The sequence below is a fragment of the Tympanuchus pallidicinctus genome, unplaced genomic scaffold, assembly GCF_026119805.1.
Source record: "Tympanuchus pallidicinctus isolate F22 unplaced genomic scaffold, pur_lepc_1.0 scaffold26, whole genome shotgun sequence".
Lineage (NCBI taxonomy): Eukaryota > Metazoa > Chordata > Aves > Galliformes > Phasianidae > Tympanuchus > Tympanuchus pallidicinctus.
Window position 1 is genome coordinate 12,074,088 of NW_026294743.1, and position 19,799 is coordinate 12,093,886.

The window sequence follows — 19,799 nt, forward strand, 5'->3', positions numbered from 1 at the left end:
CCATGTCAGAACATGCAGAAAAAAAGAATGTCAACTTGGTAGTTACGTGGCCATATGCTGGGATACCAGAAAATAGAAGTTTTCAACTGAGATGAGTAACTCCAAAAGGACAGCATGGGCTAGTGAATCAGCAAGAAAACAGTTTAACCAGAATTTATTAACAAGGAAAAATGCTCATGAAAAAATAAAGCTTTCTTCAATAGTCCGTTTTTTTTTTTAAAGTCCTATGCTAATTGAAAAGATACAAGTGGGCAATGGATAAAAAAGGAATTTACAGTTGATAATAATTTATGATCATGTACTAAGAATAGACATACTCATTAACGTTGCACATAAAATAAAAGTCAGACCACATTACGGGAAATCATATTCAATAATTTTTTTCACCAGAAAAGCAAAAGAATCCAGCAAGAGGTAAGTAAAATCAGATGATACTTTCACATGCATTCTTCTAAATCCACAATAAAAGCTCATATAAAAATGCATTAGTTCAGAATCTGAACAAAGCATCAACAAGGGAACTGTTAATAATAAGCATCAATCACTTGTGGAAAGGAACATAGCTGTGCAATAACAATGAAAACAAAGACAGATGACAGGAGGCCAGATATCCAATAATAAGATGTCAACCTCCTAAAAAGGCTAAGTACCTCATCCTGATTTCATAGAAGGTCTGGGAGAGATTTACTACCTATTGCAAAGAGTGGGGGATATGATAATGGCTGTATTTGATCTAGTAGATTCCAATAGATGATAATCTGAACACACAGCACAGGCTGGTGAGGAAGCTAAAAGGGCTAAGCTAAGTACTAGTCCAAAATAAATAAGAGTTTATCTGGAACACGTATCCTCAGTGATTCATCCTGGCACAGACCCGGCTGAGACAGGGGCCGCAGATCAAGGAAGCGTTCATGTTTCAGCAGGTGCACAGAAGGCATAGACAGAAGCTTGGGAATTACTCAAGAAGGGGAAATTTCAGCCTCAAAGTCAGAAACATGCAGTGCTCACTTACCTGTCAGCAATGGCTGTGGAGTACATACGTCAGTGTGCAAAGTAGATGCTTGGCAACAGCTCAGGTTAAACAGTTATGGTGGCCCCATCTGGCCTTGCCTTGTTTGTTTTACATGCCTAGGATAATTTTCACATTAAAAATGTTTATTAGAAAAAAAAATGATTTGAGCATGCCATTTTTGCAGGTTGCCAAAATGCTGCAGAAACATACGAACCCTTTGATTGTACGGCTGGCCGAGAATTACTTCCCTACACAAAAATTGTTGTCTTTGGAATTTTTGAGATCTGAAAAACCTCTGCAAATACCAACAAAAGTTTTGAGTTCCGAATCTTCCTTAAATTGTTTAGTCCCATATGCTCACGCTGTATCTCAAGAGTCCTTTTAAAAATAAAAAGTACATCCTGATCTCCCGTGCTCATTCTGCTTCCTCTGCTGATTAACAAACATGTCCTGTTCTCATTAACAGTACATCACCTCGGTGATGATTGGCACTAAGAAATAGCTTATGCTAACTCCTATGATGCAATTCTGACAGTGAAAGTAGACCTCTCTTTCCAGTGGTATAAATAATGTGAAATAATCAGTGATAATCAGGAAACTTCAACTCCTTTTGCTGCATAGCTTTCACTGTTACTTGCTTAGCTGAACAAATATGAGGAATTTATAGTGAATTGGGATTTATTATTATTCATTATATTTATGTGAGCTACTTCCATGCTTGCTATTTGCAAGAAATGTTAAATTTATTTTGCAGATGAAATCCCATACGTGTAGAGCCATCTATGTGTGTAGAAAATCCACTACGGATTACTTCAGTTTTTCCTACTGAGATTATAGCAAATGGCATTATTGAGACTCCAGAGAAAAAATAGAGGAACTCTTTCAGATTGGACTATGCATACAAAACCTATAGCTCTTGTCTGGAAAGCCTTCTCTTTAGAAGTGCCAAGACCTTCCCATTCCTTCCAGTGGGATAAAAAGTGTCCATTGCTTCGTCTCAGTCCCAGGGAATACATTTCTTATTCTTGTTGTGATTATTTTCTGCTTACATTTCACCTCTCTTCTTTCTTGCTGTCTTTATCCTTGCCTGGCTTTCCATCTGTTTCTCCAAAACATTGCCATTACAATCTTTTTTCCTCTCATGTTATTTTGATATTACTGTCCACATTTCCCTAGTGGAGTACAGCTAATTCAAATGTGTTGTATATTTTCCTTTAGACTGCAACAGTCAGCCTTGATCCTCGCTTTTTCATCTGCCACCTTTTCCATCTGTTCCATCAGCAGCGCCAGCCTTGAGCATAGCCTTGTTTTTTATTCTCATCGTGTTCTTATTCCTTTTCCACACTGACATCTATGTTTGAAATATGAACCTTACACCCATTCTTCAGGTCAGCTCTTAATCAGCGCGACTCCTCTTTAAGCCTTGCATCCATTCTGTCACCTGTGAGAAATGCATCACTCACTGTTAATAAAGAAAAGCCCTTTGGGGCTGACGAAGATGTAGGATTTCATATGCTGATGGACCACGATCTGCTGAGGTACGGGAGTTTTCTAATAAGCTTTCCATCTAGGATCCTCTGAGTTCATAAACCACACAGCCAAATGTTTAAAGGAAAACACAAGCCGATAAGAATATCACAGACCACTCTCTACTGACATCCAGGATGCACTTCTGTTACTCATTTTTCTCTCACTTGTGACTGGGGCCCTTTTTCTGTACAACAGAAACAATTTCTTCACAGCTAGCTGTTTTTACTCAGCTATCACCAATCACCAGCAAGCACCACGGTGGTTTCACATCTCCAGAATCCCAAAGCACGCCAGTGAGGAGCAGCGCACAGTCCACAAAATATTGTCAGACTGGAAAGCAAGGTTAATATTTACCACTGATAGCAATACATTTGTATATGCATGCTCAAATATTTCTGATGGCTGCACTCAGCATTATCTTCAGTAGGAATTTGTTTCTACCATTTAGGAACTGAGCGCTGAGGCAGTACTTCAAGCAGGAATAGTAGTGGACAAATACCGGGCCATGGGAAATGGCCTGTGTAGTGACCATCTCAACATGGAGGCAGCACATTCTTGTTTTAGCATTTCATTTGTAAAAACTATCCATAAGAGACAAGCCTACTCTATCTACCCTGGAAACATGGGAAAAATCAGGTGATCTTTTCAGGACTTGAGCCTACTGCAAAACTGATATCTTGACAAAGTCAAAGAACCTAGGACACAACTCCCTTTTATAACACGCCTGGGCAAAGGTAGCTGCTGAAGATCAAACAGTTAGAGATGGGAAGTCCTGAAAGCAGTACTACATTGTGACAGCAGCTTTACTGACATACCATTACATGTCTTGTGACCTCTGATAGGACTGAGGGTAGCATTTAAACAACCTTTGCAAAGATGCTTTCAACAACAGCAGAACAGATTAATTCTTAGCTTTCAGTCAAATTCCTTTTTGAACAGCCTTCCTTAATATCCCACAGAACAGGAATAGATCTCTCCTACCTACCTCACTTTGTCTGGACTCAAAGCTGTGGAATCTCCTCCATCCTCCCCACAGGGCTTGAAGGCCAGGAGCTCCATGACCACCCAGTAGGGCTGCAGCAACCACACTGCTGTTGGCCCAACTTTGGCTTGGAGACTAGCTGGGCCTGCAGCCCATGCTGGGAAGGGGACGGGCTGTGTGCCACCCCTTTCTCTTGGGGGCATGCCCAGTTTCAGAGTGCTCAGCAGGGCATGGGTGACTGGAATGGCTACCGGCCTCTTGAGAAACATAACACAACAAGACAGCCCTTTTGCTCCATGCACTGCCACCCAGAACACAGCAGTGCAATGCACTGCAGTCACCAAGCAAGTAAGTGAAACTGCCATTTTGTTTCTTCCCCCTGCATGCTACCCTTCTGAGCCCTGTGGTAATACCAGAAGGTGTGCAGACGTGTATGGAGACCACTAGTCACAGGCATAACCACTTCATAAGGAGCTGGCAATGTAATATGGTTTTATTTGTCCTCAGGTAAGAAAATTAAGTCATAGATTAATTTATAAATAGCTTCAAGATGGGTATTTTATTTTGTGAGCATGCACATTTCTAAAAATGAGACAAAAAGCCACTCAAAACATAGTATTTCTTTTAAGAATACAGATGTGCATGTTTAGGGTTTAAACACTGGTTATGTTACTTCAATCACCTGATCATTTTGTCACAGCTTATGTCACTAGGACAATAAAAGCTTAAGCTACAGTAAGAAATTAAACACAGATCAATCAAGCATTCCATTATGCTTTATAAAAAGAACAGAAAAAAAAAAGATATAAAGATATCAGCCCAGACAGAGCCAAGATATCAACCAAAATGGTTTCAGCAAATGTTAGAAAATTTGTTTTTGACACAAATAAGTGAAAGACAAGTTATGATGTTGCAGAAATTACGCTGTGGTGATTGAGCAGTTAGCAAAATTAAAAAATAAATTCAGTTGGTAGAACAGCTGGAATTGCCCAAGATGAGATGGTAACTCCCTTGTTCTGAAAATATCCCTCAGGTATGAAGATACTTTTGTTCAATAACCCACTGCAGGCATTTTATACCATTCTTTTAGAAAACCTATCAAAACTAGGAACTACAATTAAAAGACCATTCTGTGAGACATCAGATCTCACCCTTATCTTTATGAACCTTAAGCAACAGAAATGTCCTTTGGGTTCCCTGTTAAGTTGTTTGACATCAATAATTTCCGAGAAAATAGTTCTGTCAAGAAGTGGCCCGCTGGAGTTATCGCAGAGATGCGCAGAGCTGTGCTCAACCAAAGCTTATTTTTAGCTCCCAAGAACCCCTCCAGTGGCTCAGCCCCAGAACTAGTTCACAGTACAGATAAGAGGTATTTTTATTCTCACCTCTGCATGGGCATGTCCTCCCAGTGATACACAGCCTCCTGGGTGTGATAGAAGGCAGTGGTAATGTCAAGTTTTTACGGCAGAAAAAAAATAAAATAGTAAAGAAAACAGGCAGTTCTCACGAGGCACTTAATTCCACAGTTAGGACTAGAGCTACATCTCAGTAAACGCACAGAAAACAGCTTTTTTCTAATTGCTTGATTGCTTCAAATACAGGATTTAATTGCAGAGCTTACAATGCATTTTCTACCAATGACCAAAAACAATGCAAATTACGCTGCTTGTTTCTACTGAAACTTCATTTATGTTACAGAGGAAAGTTACAGAGATTAACTGCTGGCCATTCTCAGTGTCTATTTGGTTGCCATTTAACCTGAGGCTCACCTTACTGCTTGCTAATTGCACTGCCCGAACAAGATGTATGCAGAGCAAAGATGCATGCAGATAGCTGGGTTCTCAGCACTTTTAAATGTCTAGCTTCCTTCATCACAGGTCAGCATACACAGCACAGTGCATCAGCTTAAAAAGCCATGGTCCAGAACGTTACGTTTTGAAGGGACACTTTCTCCATTCATCACTTGATTACTTTCTGTTTATGTTAATTACAACTCATCTCAATACACCACCTCATTAGGACAGCAGACAGTTTGGTGTTGTTGACAAACAACTGTGTGATACCTACGGATAATCATTTGCAACAGCATCCCATGGAACAGCAGCAAAGTGAAATGGATGGAAATCATCACTCTTCCCAGGCTCCTGGAAGCTTTTCTTTTGAGGCTAGGCTTCCTACATCTGAAGAAGGTAGCAAGCTAACTGTGATTAAGATAAATTAATTGAATTTACTTTTAATTTCTTGCATACAAGCCAGACCTCAATGATTGCATCTGCACTGGTGTGGATTTATTGTCCTATAAATGAGAGTTTGTATCACCTAATCTAGCATTCCTATCTCAAGTATTGAGCTAACCTCAGAAAATACGTTCATACTTTCTGTTACCCCGTTTATGAGAGTCATTTCTCTACTAGTAATTAACTAGTAATTAACTAGAACTGCAATAGAACGTTGCTAGTACTAACAGCCTGGTAAAATAATACTAACTAATCACTGTTTTTCTTTAAAAAGGAGGAGCCATTGACTACATTACACATCACAACGTTTGTTCTGAATGTGCAACTGAAGGACTTTCTCCAGCCTGTGGCTCCAGCCTATGGCCCACATAGCTGACTCAATGTCATGGGAGGGGATGGCTTATTTTGCAGGAGGCTGGGAAAAAAAAACAACAGTAAAATGTTGATGTACTTCAAAAATGCTTGTCAGACAATAGTATTAAAAATGGAAAAGGAGAGTACCATTAAGGCAGTAAATGCTGACAATACATTTTCTTACTCCTAAGAATGCTACTGTACTATGCATGGACATGTATGTGTGTGTACACCTGACTCCAAACTAATAAATGTACCATTTTAGAATACACCACCCTTCCTGCAGATTCTTCTGCAGAGTTTGGATCTGAGGAAGGAACTGTTTGGTTATTTTAAGGAAGGAGTAACATTAAAGGGGGGAATGCACACATAAAGGGAGTTCAACTCTCCTCTGAGAGTAAAGCAAAATAATTACACAGTAAAACCAGCGTAAATGATGGGGAACATCAAGCACCAAAAATCAGAGGCAGACCACCTCAAGAAATGTTGAGACTACAGGATGACAGATATGGTTATTACTATCGTCTATGACCACAACTATTCTTAATTATAAAAAGTCTTTGTGTGCATCACAGTAGTGCCTTAAGGCCGTGTACAATACACAGCAAGAGAATATTTTCAGCAAGGCAGAGTCAATCTAAACAAAAGGCCATTAGCTGAAAGGAAAGTAGCATTGCTAGTCAATGCAGCAGAAGGTAAAAAACAATTTAAAAAAAGGAAATAGCCAGATTTGCACAGGAGGTCTTGGGGAGAGAGCCCTCTCTTTAGTAACCAGGCATTCTGCTTAGCTATGGGCCCTCACTTGGGACTTTCAGAGTAGAGCTGTTCAGACTTAGGCTATTGCTGTGCCTTTCGTCATGCACCACACGCCAGCCAGCAGCAATAGCTGTGCTGCTCAGCCAAAGAACATCACTTCATCAGCTGCAGTCACGTGGCCTGAACTGGTAGGAAGCACACACTGCAGGGGAGCATGCTTACATGGCACAGGTAGAAGGTCACTCTGGACAAGATTACCTGGGTGCTCCCATCAAGCTATTTTGTTCTGTTGCACACAGAAAACTACTGCAAGGTTCACGCTGTCCTGTCTTGAAAAGATGGAATCTCCTTCCAGCCAAAATAATTTATTCCAATTGTCAAAGCTCATCAGCCTCCCAGTGTGAGTCTTGCATAAATGGATTTTTTCCTGGCTGTTTCATTTGCACACTCCATGAATTTTTTTTCCACCTATTTAATTTCATCAAGACATTCTTCATGGAGACTAGTAAACTCACTGCAAGAGCACAATAATGTAAAATACACTGCCTCCTTTTTATATTCCCATGGAAAAAGATAGGATAAACTACAGCACGCTTTAACAACTCACACGCTTAGAAAAATTCCCATTTTAAAACGCTGTTCCTGAAATGGGAACAGTATGGAATCACACGATAAATAAAGCATGCTTTAAGTAACTGATGATATAATAAAGTGCTACCAAATTGGATACGGATTTTCTGTTTAAAGTCTCCCACGGTGAAATTCCTAACGGTCAGAATTCCACAAGAGTGGTATAAAATGCTCCTGTGAAACTGCAGAGCCTGGGAATATCACTATGGTGCTTTTGCAGTTATTGTTCTCAACAACGTGCCTCTCTGTTGCGAAGAATGTCAAATGGCAACTGTGATGAACATGTCACTGCTAAGGCACAGGGTTTGGGAGGCTCAGTTGTGTTTTTCTTTTCCTGTTTGCAGCACATGCAGCCACCCAAGGCAGTACAAAATGGGGTTAATCGCCGTGCTCCTGTACAGCAACCGCAAGCACTTACACAGCTGTAGATGCTTTGGAGCCTTCCTGGCTTTAGCATCACAGGAGGAGCTCCAAGTCCAGAGAAAACAAGCAAGTACTTTAATTTTTGGCTGTGGAGGGCCGATGCAACCCTCTGCTACTGTTATGTATGTGTGCCTTTCCATTTGAGAAAGTTTTTATAAAAAAAATTAATTTTACTCTTCAGTGAATCAACTAGAAAATACCAAGTATTAGCAGATAAAGATTAAAGCTCAACTCCATGAAGCTGGTAACAGCTCACGGTGGATGCTGTATGCTATTTGCATTGTCTTGAGAAGAAGAAGATGGTTTCCACAGTCACCTGACTCTGAAACCCCTCCAGAAGGTTTAGCAACCCAAAAAGGGCTGCAGCTGAGCAGGACGTGTCAGCAGCACAAGCAGGTAGCTTAATTCAAAGCAGAAGTTGATGCCGGATTGGCCCTGGTCAAAGACATCAGCCTTTACAGCCAGCTCCTGCCAGCATCATGCCTTTGAAATAGCCAGTCTGTTAATTAATGTCTCCCAATGTGACAGCCTTTGGGAGTCAAAGAAACAAACAAATGAATCTGAAAGAAGGAGCCCGCTTGACACACTGATAAATCTGTTGTGACAGCGTAGGGCTTATTAAACACTGAGGAATATATTTCCCAAACCTCTGGGTCAGAACCAAGTTTGAAGGTTAATCAACATTTTAAAATAGTCACACGTGCTACTTTTCTTGCATATTCTGCTTTGGACAAGAAACTCATGATCCAATACATTGAACTAGAAAATACATTGCATGCAGAGAGTTATTATCCAAATAAACCAATATTCTAAGTTAAAGGGACATAGCTAAAATGACACGATGCAGCTGGCATTGCAATTTGAAAGCCCAGAAAGCCTCTTGCCATCTGTCATCACTGATCTGTTCCTGAGCATCAGAGTTGGTGTGCCTTCATGGGCTCCATCAGGTTGATGTGAGGATCCCTGCCCAGACATCATGAGATGCTGGTGTGACATCAGAATCATCTGGATGAGGAAATAAGGCCGGCTTGCTGAAAGGAGCACTTTGCAGAACAAAAAAGCTAAATGGTACTATTGATTATCACAAGGAATACTGCAGAGAAAGAAGAAACAAGGGGCTGCCAACACAAAGCTCTTCCTCTCAGCATCAGCAGCTTCAGGGATTTTTCTTGCAATTTGTACCATTAGAGGAGGGTCTCTTGTAGCTGGAGGGTCTTGGTGGAGGGCAGCTGTACAGCAGCTTGATCTGCTATACTCAGGAAGGTTTCTATGTCCCTAGAACCTCTTGACTTTGCTTTCCTAAGTGAAAAATGATTCCTTCTGTGATGCTCATGGAAAGAAACAGGCATGCACAGATGCATATGAAAAAATAACTGATCTACTCCCACAGCCTGGATAACAGTTACTCATAACCCTATCCTTTCTACTCCACAGCCTTCATGCTCCTTCTTTTAAAGCTCGTTATGTGGCTTATTGCCAGCTGGGGTGCATCAGGCTCAGCACTGCCTCCAGGTAAGGGAAGAGATTTTCCCCTCTGCTCAGTGCTGTGCTGCCTCACCTTGAGCATTGCATGCAGGTCTGGGAGCCCCAACAAAAGAAAGACAAAAATATATTACGAAGTATTCAAAGAAGATGGGGACTAAGAAGATGGAGAAAGATGCAGAGGGCAAGACATACAAGGAGCAGCTGAGGTCCCACTGAGGTACAGCCCAGGGCAGAGGAGGCCAAGGGGAGGCCTGATGGCAGCTGCAGCTGCTCAAAGGAAGCAGACAGGCATGGAACAGGCTGCCCAGGGCAGTGAGAACAGATCCAAGCTGCTGGAGTTCAAGGAGCATTAGAATACCACTTCCAGACATAAGGTCTGGATTTTGGGTGGTCAGTATGGAGCTGGGGGTTGGACTCGATGACCCTTGAGGGTCCATCCATCTTGGGATGTTTTGGGATACTGTGATTTTAAGATGATGATCCAATCATCATTACCAGCATTAGTGCTTTAAATAGAATGGCACTTTTCAGGGATAGTCTGTATGACTAAGATGCAGCAGGCAACCTCCTTCATGCTCAGATGGCCAAATCCCACTCACTCGTTTACACTTGCGTTGGTTCAGCACGAAGAGTTTCATTTTTGGCACTACCAGTGAACACCGTTGTCAGAACATGAAGCTAAATATGACAGAAGAGCTTCGTGCCATCAAGACGCACATTTTACAGCAGCATCTCTCACATCACCAATGGAAGAAAACAATCCAGCTCCACCCCACCGTGCGTCACATGGAGCTCATCTATCCTACGCAGACATGAATTGGTGAACACCCCCATCAGCTGACTTTAAGCCTGAGCAGGGCAGCCAGGGCAGCAGCAATCTGTGTGGGGGTTAACACCAATTCTGATTGTTTTCCCACACCAGCAGGTAGGCTTTCCCCACCTCTGCTTGTGTTGCCATGGCTGCTTTGCTAGCAGTCCCCAGGCAGCAAGTTTGAAGTTAATTTGGGTAAGCCTGCATTAGCTGCAGATGTTCCAGGGACTGCAGAGTAGATGCATTCATAGCAATGAAGGTTTTTCAGCAACGTTTCAGAAGAGTCACCTGTCTTTCTTCTGATGTCTACCACTGCCACTGAAGGAGTGAGGACAGCTTACAAGAGATGGACAGGCATGCAAGTTTCCAAGCCAAAATGCAAGGGCATGCTGCAAGCAGCTCAGCTACGTTCTACAATGCTAGAGACACAACTATAACAATGAGAATTTATGTATTTAAGACTGGAGTTTATTTCTCCTTTATCCCAGCGTGGTCCCTCCTATGGAAAGCACTAGGTTTTGTATCTTTCTGGCACCACAGATGATTTTTTTTTTTTTTTAAAAGCAATTCTTTGTATTTTTATAAAAAGAAGGCAACCACTATACCATATTATTACTACATCCAGAAAAATTAAATTGTAGACACAAATAAAAGTACTTTTTAATCTCTCTGTACCTGAATTTCAGTGTTGGCTTTTTTTTCCCTTCAATTGTATCTTTAATCCCAGAATTAGCACACCAAAGCATGAAGTAATGGTGTTCTAACATTCCCTTATCTGCCCTATACACCACATTTGTACTCATTTCAGCACTCAGTTATCTCTATAGCCTGACAAATCACTTGACATTGCGTACACTCAGGCTGCACTCTCTGGAAATAAATAATTTATTGTTATCTATTCTTACAAATATCCTCAGCACAAGTTATTCAATAACTGCCATGGTAAGCTGCTTGAATTGAAGAAGAAACCAATGGTCTCATCTGTATTACGAAGTCTCTGCATAAATTACCGAAATATTTATGGCAGATTTCTTAAGTGAATTATCTTCTCACTCCAGGGTGAAATACTTTAGTAAATTAGGGTATGTGCTATCAGTATTTCCTTCAAAACACTAATACAAGCATATCAATCTTTGTAGGTTATGACCACTGAACTGCCCCAAAAGGCAACGTTACATTCTCTTCAATGAATAATAGAGTGTTAAATCAGTTTTCGTTTTAGTCAAAGTCTTCCGTTTCCAAGATGTATAATCAACGAAAATAAAGATGTTATAATTAAGAAATATACAAGAAAGTTGGGCTAAACAAGTTATCATCCCAAAGAAGAATGGTTAGAAAGCTTACCCTTGTCCTGGGCTCACTGAAAAGACTTCTAGAAGACCAATCTCCAAAAGAGACCCTTCCCTGCTGGCACTCAGCTCTTAAATGGGGTCTAGGAGAGGTGCAGCCTGGCTCCATTCCTTCCCATAGCACAGCTGAATTGCCTTCACCTGTGCTCCCAGGGCTGACTCAGTGCTCGCCTCAGGTGGTCAATCAGAGGTTCAGGCTGTGATTCAGCAGTTCCCATACACAAGACCAAATTGATCCAATGAAACCTGTTTGGCAATGTTTCTAAGTGGTCGGTAAGTTGCACTCACAGAAAATCATTTCTTCACTCCAAAGATACACTGCTCACATATACTATCTCAGACAGAATTAACAGAAGACTGAAAAAAGAGGAAGTGACCAAAATCACTGGCAGAGCTGTTCTTACAACTGGGCATCAAGTACAAATCTAACCAGCACCACAGAATAAAGTATGGATTTCCACACTTGGAGAGCCAAGTAAATTACTTCACCACAGTCCACCCCACACATCCTGGTAGAGTATCAGTGCACAGTAGCTGATAACCTGCTCAGGTCACATCCTTACTTATTGTGCAGCTTCAGTTTCTGGATGAAGTTAAGTAATGGATTAATCCATATCTAAAGTAGCACTTCCTGCTAAAGAGTTCTAAGTCTGACCTATAAAGATGCTTCCAAAGCTTTCAAGGAAAGGATGCTACCCCCTGATGCTTTATTACCAAAAGATACTGAGGTTTATGCTAAGGGTAGAACAGAGATTTGTAACTCTCCTAACAGCCAAGAGGAGACCGTAAAGCAAATGCCAGCTGAAACACAGATGGTCTCTCCATTAGAAACAGATTTTGAATCGTGCAGTTTGTTCACACGTCATGACCACATCATCCAGTTACCAACGTGCTCTTTATAAGCTTCTTATAACCTCTACTACTAATAAATGTCTTATTTCCTGCATTTCTAAACCATACCGCATGGCAGGTTCCCATAGCTGTCCACTGATTTTGTGTCCATCCATTTTTAAATAATTAGCTTTTTTTTCATAGTATCAAGTAATATTCTATACTTTCTATACAGTCTTATACTTGCACCTCTTTCTGGAAATAAGTCAGCAGACAGAACTTTACAACTAGAGGGTGCTGGAGGACCACAATGCGAAATCATACGCAAAACTCAACGACCTTTAGAGGAAAGAGGCAAAATAAATCAATTATTACTGTTCAGTAGGAGAAGTTAATACATTCTGAGCTAATTCAAAAACTGCAACATTATCTTTATGAGTAAAAAATATTATTACTTCATAGTTGATAACTGTTTTTTAAAAACTGCTATTAAACTTTGCTTCTGTCCTTAAGTCTTTGTGCTGTAATGAATGAAAAGCCTTTATCTTAATAGTACACATTCCTTTTCCTTCCTTTTGTTTGAGCTGGAAAGCAATTACAGTGAATTATTGATTAATTTTTTTTTTATGATAAAACACGAAACCCATCAAGTAAGCAGGAAAGCAAGAAGGAACAAAGATTAATTTAACAATAAAATCTGTAATTGTGATTATACAGATAAAATGTGGACATTAATTACAGATGAATCATTTAATAACATTTCTAACAAGAAAATTATCTTCCAAAAGTCATATAATTTCCAATACATATAATTGTTTTCTTGCCTTCCAATGCTGTAAGAAAAAATACAAGTATGAGAATAAATAATGTCTATAAATATAGCACTCTGATGTATGTATAAAAGTCACCCCTCCCTTCCTCTTTTTGAGTTATCCTTATTGCTTCTTAAGGTCCCTAGCAATTCTGTAAATACTTTTCAACTTTGAAACTTTGCACTAGAACTCATGATAACCACTTTTCCCCCAGTTCAACACTGGGGAACTCATTATTTCTCTTCCATAACATTTCTTACTTCCTTTCCATTTCCTCTTCATCAGAAAGAAATCCAAAGGACAAACTCTGGCTGCCTAGTAAAGAAAATCTCCAAGAGAAAATGGCAAGGAAGCTCAATGAAAGCATGCAACCTTACTGCGAACAAATGACCTCTTCTGCCCAAACACGAGTTGCAGGAACAAAAGACATCTGCAGTAGTTTGTATCACAAAAAAGATGTTAGGCCAACAACCATCAATAACTTCCAAGATGGAAGGCCAACCACGCTTTTTAGGTGGCAGTAATATGAAATACAGCCGTTGCAGGGGCTCCACGTAAAACCAGTACTGGGCTGTTGATCATGAAGTGGCAGTGGCTAGAAAACCACTCTTAACAGATCCATCAGGTGCCCAGTGAAGCCAGTGTGACCTAATTCTCTCCTTCTATATTTCCACTTTCAACCTTCTGCTTATACAGGCTCGTTGTACATCCACAATGCTCTCGTGGCAGGGAGCAACACGAGAATGATAGGAGTCCTTTGTCTCCCTCTGGCTCAACGCATTCTATAATAGAACTGCAGCATGACAAATGTGAATTTATCTGGTTTTTTACCTTATGGAATATTTTGGGTATTTAATCCTGTCCTTTCCAACAATCTATATTCCCTTTAATGATTTGCCAACCTATCAAGAACTGTCTTATTTTCATATTTCAACTACATTTTATCCCCCAGTTTTACAAGTGGAAACATGTTTCTCTACAGTATGTTGTCAAGAGCTGAAGATGTAGTCTCTGTGTGCTCTCAGGAAACATACACTACTTGGACTACTTACATACAAGCAGCTTTCATTTGAATGTATTTTACCTCATTACTTGCTCTTACAGAGTAGTATACTGTGGCACCAATGGAGACCATAGGTACAGATTCCTGCCCTATGCACCCTGGGGAATCCATTTTTCTGGTTCTCTCTGGAAAAAAAAATAATAATGGAGAACAGCCCCTAATCAAACTGTTTCAAGCACAGGATCTTATTTTCCAACAAGTAGCACCCAAGTAAATGAACTGGGAGAGCAGTCATCAATTAACACACAGGCGTAAGAATTCGTGTGTGTTTAATAGACTTAGATCCTTGGACTTCTAGCTAGCTAGATGTTAGCTCAGATCATCTGTGCTACAAAAGGCAAACAGAAAATGTGTAACTAGAGTTAAAAAGGGATTTCATCATGAAAACAAATAGTTTCTTTAAACCATGGGCTTTCAAGAGGATAAACAAAGCAAAATGAGTAAGACATATCAGACTCAACAAAAAAATTGTGACTTTTCGCTGTAGGCTTGCAAGACAGTGGAGAAGATGAGCCAGAGAACAGACCAATGTAAAAATGTATAATAGAAACAGATACTGAACAGCATCTTGTGGTGTTGCTCCAAAACTCCTGATACCTTCAGTCTAGAAAGCAGACTGTTCGACACATCTAGCTTGTGTCTAAGGAAATAAGAGTCAAAATTGGGCACAATGCTTAATAGTCAGCATATTCTAACACATTTTTGAAGTGTGCTTGCTTGATGGATGCAATTGCTTTTTTTTTTCCCCCTAAATTTTACAAAACTGCTGATTTTGGTTACAAAATCAGCAATTATCTGACCTTCATTTTTCCACATAGACAAGACCAGCTTATTCAATCCTGCCTTCACTTACGACGTCTAAGTAACAGGATTCACAACTTAGCTTTTTCTTCACCAGTGCCATCTAAAATTATACAATAACAAGATGTGTTTTTTTTTTTCTCAGAAAGTCAGCAGAAAAGCTTTTAAATACTACATATACTAGAATACTGATTTTAATAATACTCAACGTGCACATCAGTTTCATTATCAGAAACACTTTAAATCTCTGTATGTTACTAGTAACTGAAGGGAGTTATTCAGCTTTATAATGTCATATGCATTATCTTTTATATGTTCCTAAAGCAAGATGTATGCTGTACATTTATATACAACATTGGTAGAAGCACAGACATTGCAGTGTCATGCTTTCAAATTTCAGATGCCATATTTTCAGTACAATCGCATGGCATCAAAATGCAACATATTGCTTTGCAAACGCAAATAACTTCACACGTCGGCCTTCATGACAGGGAAGGGATATGAAATGGATATATTTTACAGGTGAAAATAATAAATAAAAGATTCATCATAAATATATGGACCAATATATGACGTTGAAGAACAAGAAGCAAAAAGGAAACAGTGCTCTCGCGTAAAGATCAATTCTCTTTGCTGCTGATGGAATGACAGGCTTGGGAGGAGGAGGCTTCTTGTTGCTCTTGGCTTGAGACTTTCCGAGCCCATTGTTGACTTCAATGGGCTTCCCATAACAGTCATAATTTGATAACTCAAAATCTCTTGGCAAGCTTCCAACAATGCTGAAATCGTTGGATCTCAGATCAGATTTCGAAGTGCAAACTTTTTTGCATCTGGTCTCACCAACCTATGAAATAAAGAGGGAAGGAAATCATGTTCTGCTCACCATAATTCATTAACAAACTTAATGTAGATGCTAGAGAACACTGCAAACAAACATACAGGAAATTACTTGTTGATAGGGATACATTACATCAGGCTAATTTGCTGAATGGTTGCATTATAAAGTACTTAAGCATCATCAGTCAATCATACAAACTAATCCAAACATTCATAATTGTGTAATTTTTCATGCACAAGGTGCCTCTTGCTGTGCAACCTGCTATAGTTAGGCGCCTTCATTTTAAGGTGACAGAAGAGGAGAGAATATTTTAGTAGAGAATATTTTTGGAAACAGATTCTGTGCTGATGAATCTGCAGGAAAGACACTATTCAATGCTTACTTTTTTTTTTTTTCTTTCTTTTTTTCTTTTTTTCCAAATGCTCAGAATTAGCTCTAAAATTCAGATTTTGATCAAAAAATTATTAAATCTGTTCTGATTCTACGTACTAGCCAGCTCAAGATTGCTCATCTCACCCTGGGTGATAACCTCGTGAAGTGAAAAGACACCTTTGTACTGGAAGTCACTGACACCTCTCTAAAGAAGGTAACCAGGATGTGACAGCACTCCAGGTACTTCCCATTGATATCTGGGAAGTCACTGGAAAATGTAAATTAACAGCTGAATATATGTCTTTCCTACAGCTCTGTCAGTGTTCTCGGGTTCAAATATTGCTGCACCAACTGGTATCCCCAGGTGAATCTCCCATTCCCACAAGGCAGACAATTCTACAAGTCTATTAGCAATATATAGAGAGAGCAATATATATATATAAGCATTCTGGGGAAAAAAAAAAATTCTGATCTTCCCTTCCTTGGATTTTAGAAAGATTCTATTTTAGACACAATAAATCTCAGTGAGGATCATCTCACACTATTAGGTAGCCTGAAGGAATTTGAAGACTTCTTGCAAGGCTCTGTGCTGTGTGATTTTGGTACATCTCTCTCACAGCATTTCCTTTTATTTGCAGTACAAAAAGCAGCAAAAAAAGAAAAAAAAAAAAAAAAGAAACATAACAGCATCATTAATAATGCCATTTATTCACATAAATAATCTGAGAGTTGAAAAACATGCTGGCTCACCAACCAAGGGATACACAGAAGCAAGTGACATTAAGATAACTGCTGGAGCTTCCTGGAATCACTGATCCACTAAACTCAGTTCTCCCCAAAGCTCCCCATTTGTGTTCCCAGCATCCTCTCTCCCCATCACAAAGCCTTCAGCCTCAGCTCCCTCCACCTCTGGTTTTCTGCAGTCTGATGGTTTGAGATATTTACATTATCACATTTCATAGCTTATTAAAATAATCAGAATGGAATGCAGTACCAGACTTATGAATGAATGAAAAATATCTTGAATATTTTTGGCTTCTCTATGACAACTGACAAGTTATCCTTGATTAGAAGAGCTGTGATAGTCAGGTAGAGATGTAAATTTTGGCTGGGGCTTTCACTCCCATTGCTGACAGTGATGACTCTCTGTAAGGCGGAGGAGAAGCAAGGCAGAATTGCTTCAAGCAAGAGTGAACCTCCCCAGGTTTGCCAGACATATATTTATTAGGAAAATAGTCTATTTCAAAAGCAATACACTAAAACTGAGGTGCGGGCTTCACCACAAAAACAAGATTACGGTTCATATAAAAGAGAAGTAAGACAGCTATTCCATGATTGTACAGAAAGATTATGTATAAAAGTTGCTGAATTTGTTTGCCTGTCTTCAAGGAGCTGACATCCAGAAGCAGTGTTCTGTACTCAAGTATAGAATATTGTTCCTTCATTCCTTATTTATCACACTCCCTCATGGTCAAAACTGGTAACATTTAATAGGTTATACTGTTGTGAGAAATAGGTTTAATAGGTTTAATAGGTTAATATGTTGTGAGAAACAGAATCATGTAAAGAATTAGAGACTTCTTTTCGGATTTGCAAACTTACAGTCCATTCCTCATACTAGCAGAGTAAAACAGTAAAACTCAGTGATGTTAATTGTTGTCTCTGTGCTCTCGTAAGGCAACGTGGAATATTCCTGTCCCACTCCAATTTCTAAGAAGTGTTCTGGTAGAGGCTTTTACAAGTCAGTTCTCATTTGCTTGCAAGGAGAGCTGAGGGAACAGCTTCTAGGTCACCTATCCCTCACAAGTGGAAGATTGCTCATAACACATTCACACAGAGCCCTGCTTAGTTGAGTACCAGCTGATTTATCATGGTGACACAATTTTTCTTGTAAGAGTAAAACCTGGCCCCAATTTTTCTTTTCTAAGCATATGCTTCTATTATATTAAATATATATATATATATAAAAATAAAGTCTTTCATTCACACAATTCAGTGTGATCCTATTTTCTAATTCCGTTGCTGCCTGGACATATTTTTTAATTTCTTCCCATTCACCCCTTCAGCTCTCCAATATTTCTGTTGCTCACACCCACAGCCTTCTTTAAACCAAGTGAAGTAATATGTATTAAATGTAGGTTAAGTGCATTTAATTAACCCTGACTGTGCTAGAAAGTGTAATGATACTCATGACACCTATTAAAGATTACATGGACAGTATCTGTGGAATATGATGGTAGGGGACTCGAGTAAGTCAAAAAGACTTTACCAAAGATTTGCAAACAAAGTAAAATTAAAGGCTTCCCACATCTCTTATAAACTTTCAACTCCATGCTGACACAGAATGTGGCCTTGGAAAGGATTTGCTATTGTTTTTCTTGCCCTACCTCAGCACGGTGACCTGTGCTTGGCCAGCAGGAGGGTCCCAGATCCATAGCACTGGGGTTGGAAGCATTTGTGTGGGGAAAAGGGAGTGAGTGCCACATCCAAGACAGAGCCTGGAGCTGCTCTTCTCCTGCCAGTATAGATGCAGAGAAGGGCAGGGAAAGGCACCAGGGCTCTCTCTTGAGGCTCAGCCCAAATACAAGCTTTGTACCACAGTTCCCACCAGAGATAGGCTTCCTAAAGTAGGTCTGGTATGGCTGGTGCACAGCTCAGAAGTATCTAAAAAGGGCTCCCAGAAGCCAGAAGGTCTGTTGCAATGACCCATTCTCACCTTCTCCAAAATTCAGGCTGGCGGGTGCTGCCCACAGCTGCAGTCCTGGGTCACTTACACTAGATTTTCCTTTAAAAACATCCCAAATCGAGATATTTTTTCCACGACCTTGTTCTCTACAAACATATGTGCCTTATTTCATTCCTAACCTGAGTTTATTTGGCTTCAATTTTCAGTCATGAAGCATGACCATACTTAGCCTGATTAACTGCTGGTACTTACAGACAGTAACAAATCTAACCTTGACTTTGTACAATTCAGATGATGTAATCATGCTGACACACAAAGCCAAACATTCTTCACAGTTTCATTCCTCCATTCTATTACCTCTTCCAAACAAACTGATAGTCTTTAAAAGAAATTATACCATTTGATTAAATAAATAAACGTGCAGATCACCTTTCATTTCACTGACCATTTTAAAGTAGTAGCAAATACGGAAATGAATTATGAGTAAAGTTAATCATAATTAATAATTATGAATAATTATTATTATTCGGCCCCCTGTGATCTATTTAATATTTTCCACTGATTGATGTCCATCTTGTAATTATTCAAATTATGTCACCCAGCCTTTAAAAGTACTGGAACAAAGTTAGATTCTCACAGTCATCTGGAACCCCCCCACCCTTTCCCCCCCCCCCCCATTTAAAAGGATTTATTATTAAAAAAATCAACATTTATATTCCACAGCACTCCTGGACCAGTTCTGTATAAAATCTTAGAGGAAACTTTACCTGACATCCTGGTTTCAAAATGTCTGATTTGAATAGCTACTGTTTAACATCCTCATTACC

The 19,799-nt window shown here is 39.7% G+C and overlaps 1 protein-coding gene and 1 long non-coding RNA gene across 7 annotated transcripts in view; both read right to left on the bottom strand.

Moving 5' to 3' along the window:
* Positions 1–2,681: 2,681 nt before the first annotated feature.
* LOC128084412 (uncharacterized) lies at positions 2,682–6,830 on the bottom strand. The gene is made up of 2 exons (XR_008208527.1): positions 4,910–6,830; positions 2,682–2,872 (listed from the first exon to the last, which is right to left on the bottom strand). It is a non-coding gene; the product is annotated as an uncharacterized LOC128084412 (long non-coding RNA).
* A 6,249-nt stretch (positions 6,831–13,079) lies between these two features.
* GLRB (glycine receptor beta) overlaps positions 13,080–19,799 on the bottom strand; it is a 48,330-nt gene continuing 41,610 nt past the window's right edge. For all 6 annotated transcript variants that reach the window (XM_052690383.1, XM_052690382.1, XM_052690379.1 and 3 more), the window contains one exon: positions 13,080–15,920. In XM_052690383.1, coding sequence (XP_052546343.1) covers positions 15,624–15,920 — 297 coding nt within the window. In that variant the 3' untranslated portion in view covers positions 13,080–15,623. The remainder of the gene's footprint in view (positions 15,921–19,799) is intronic.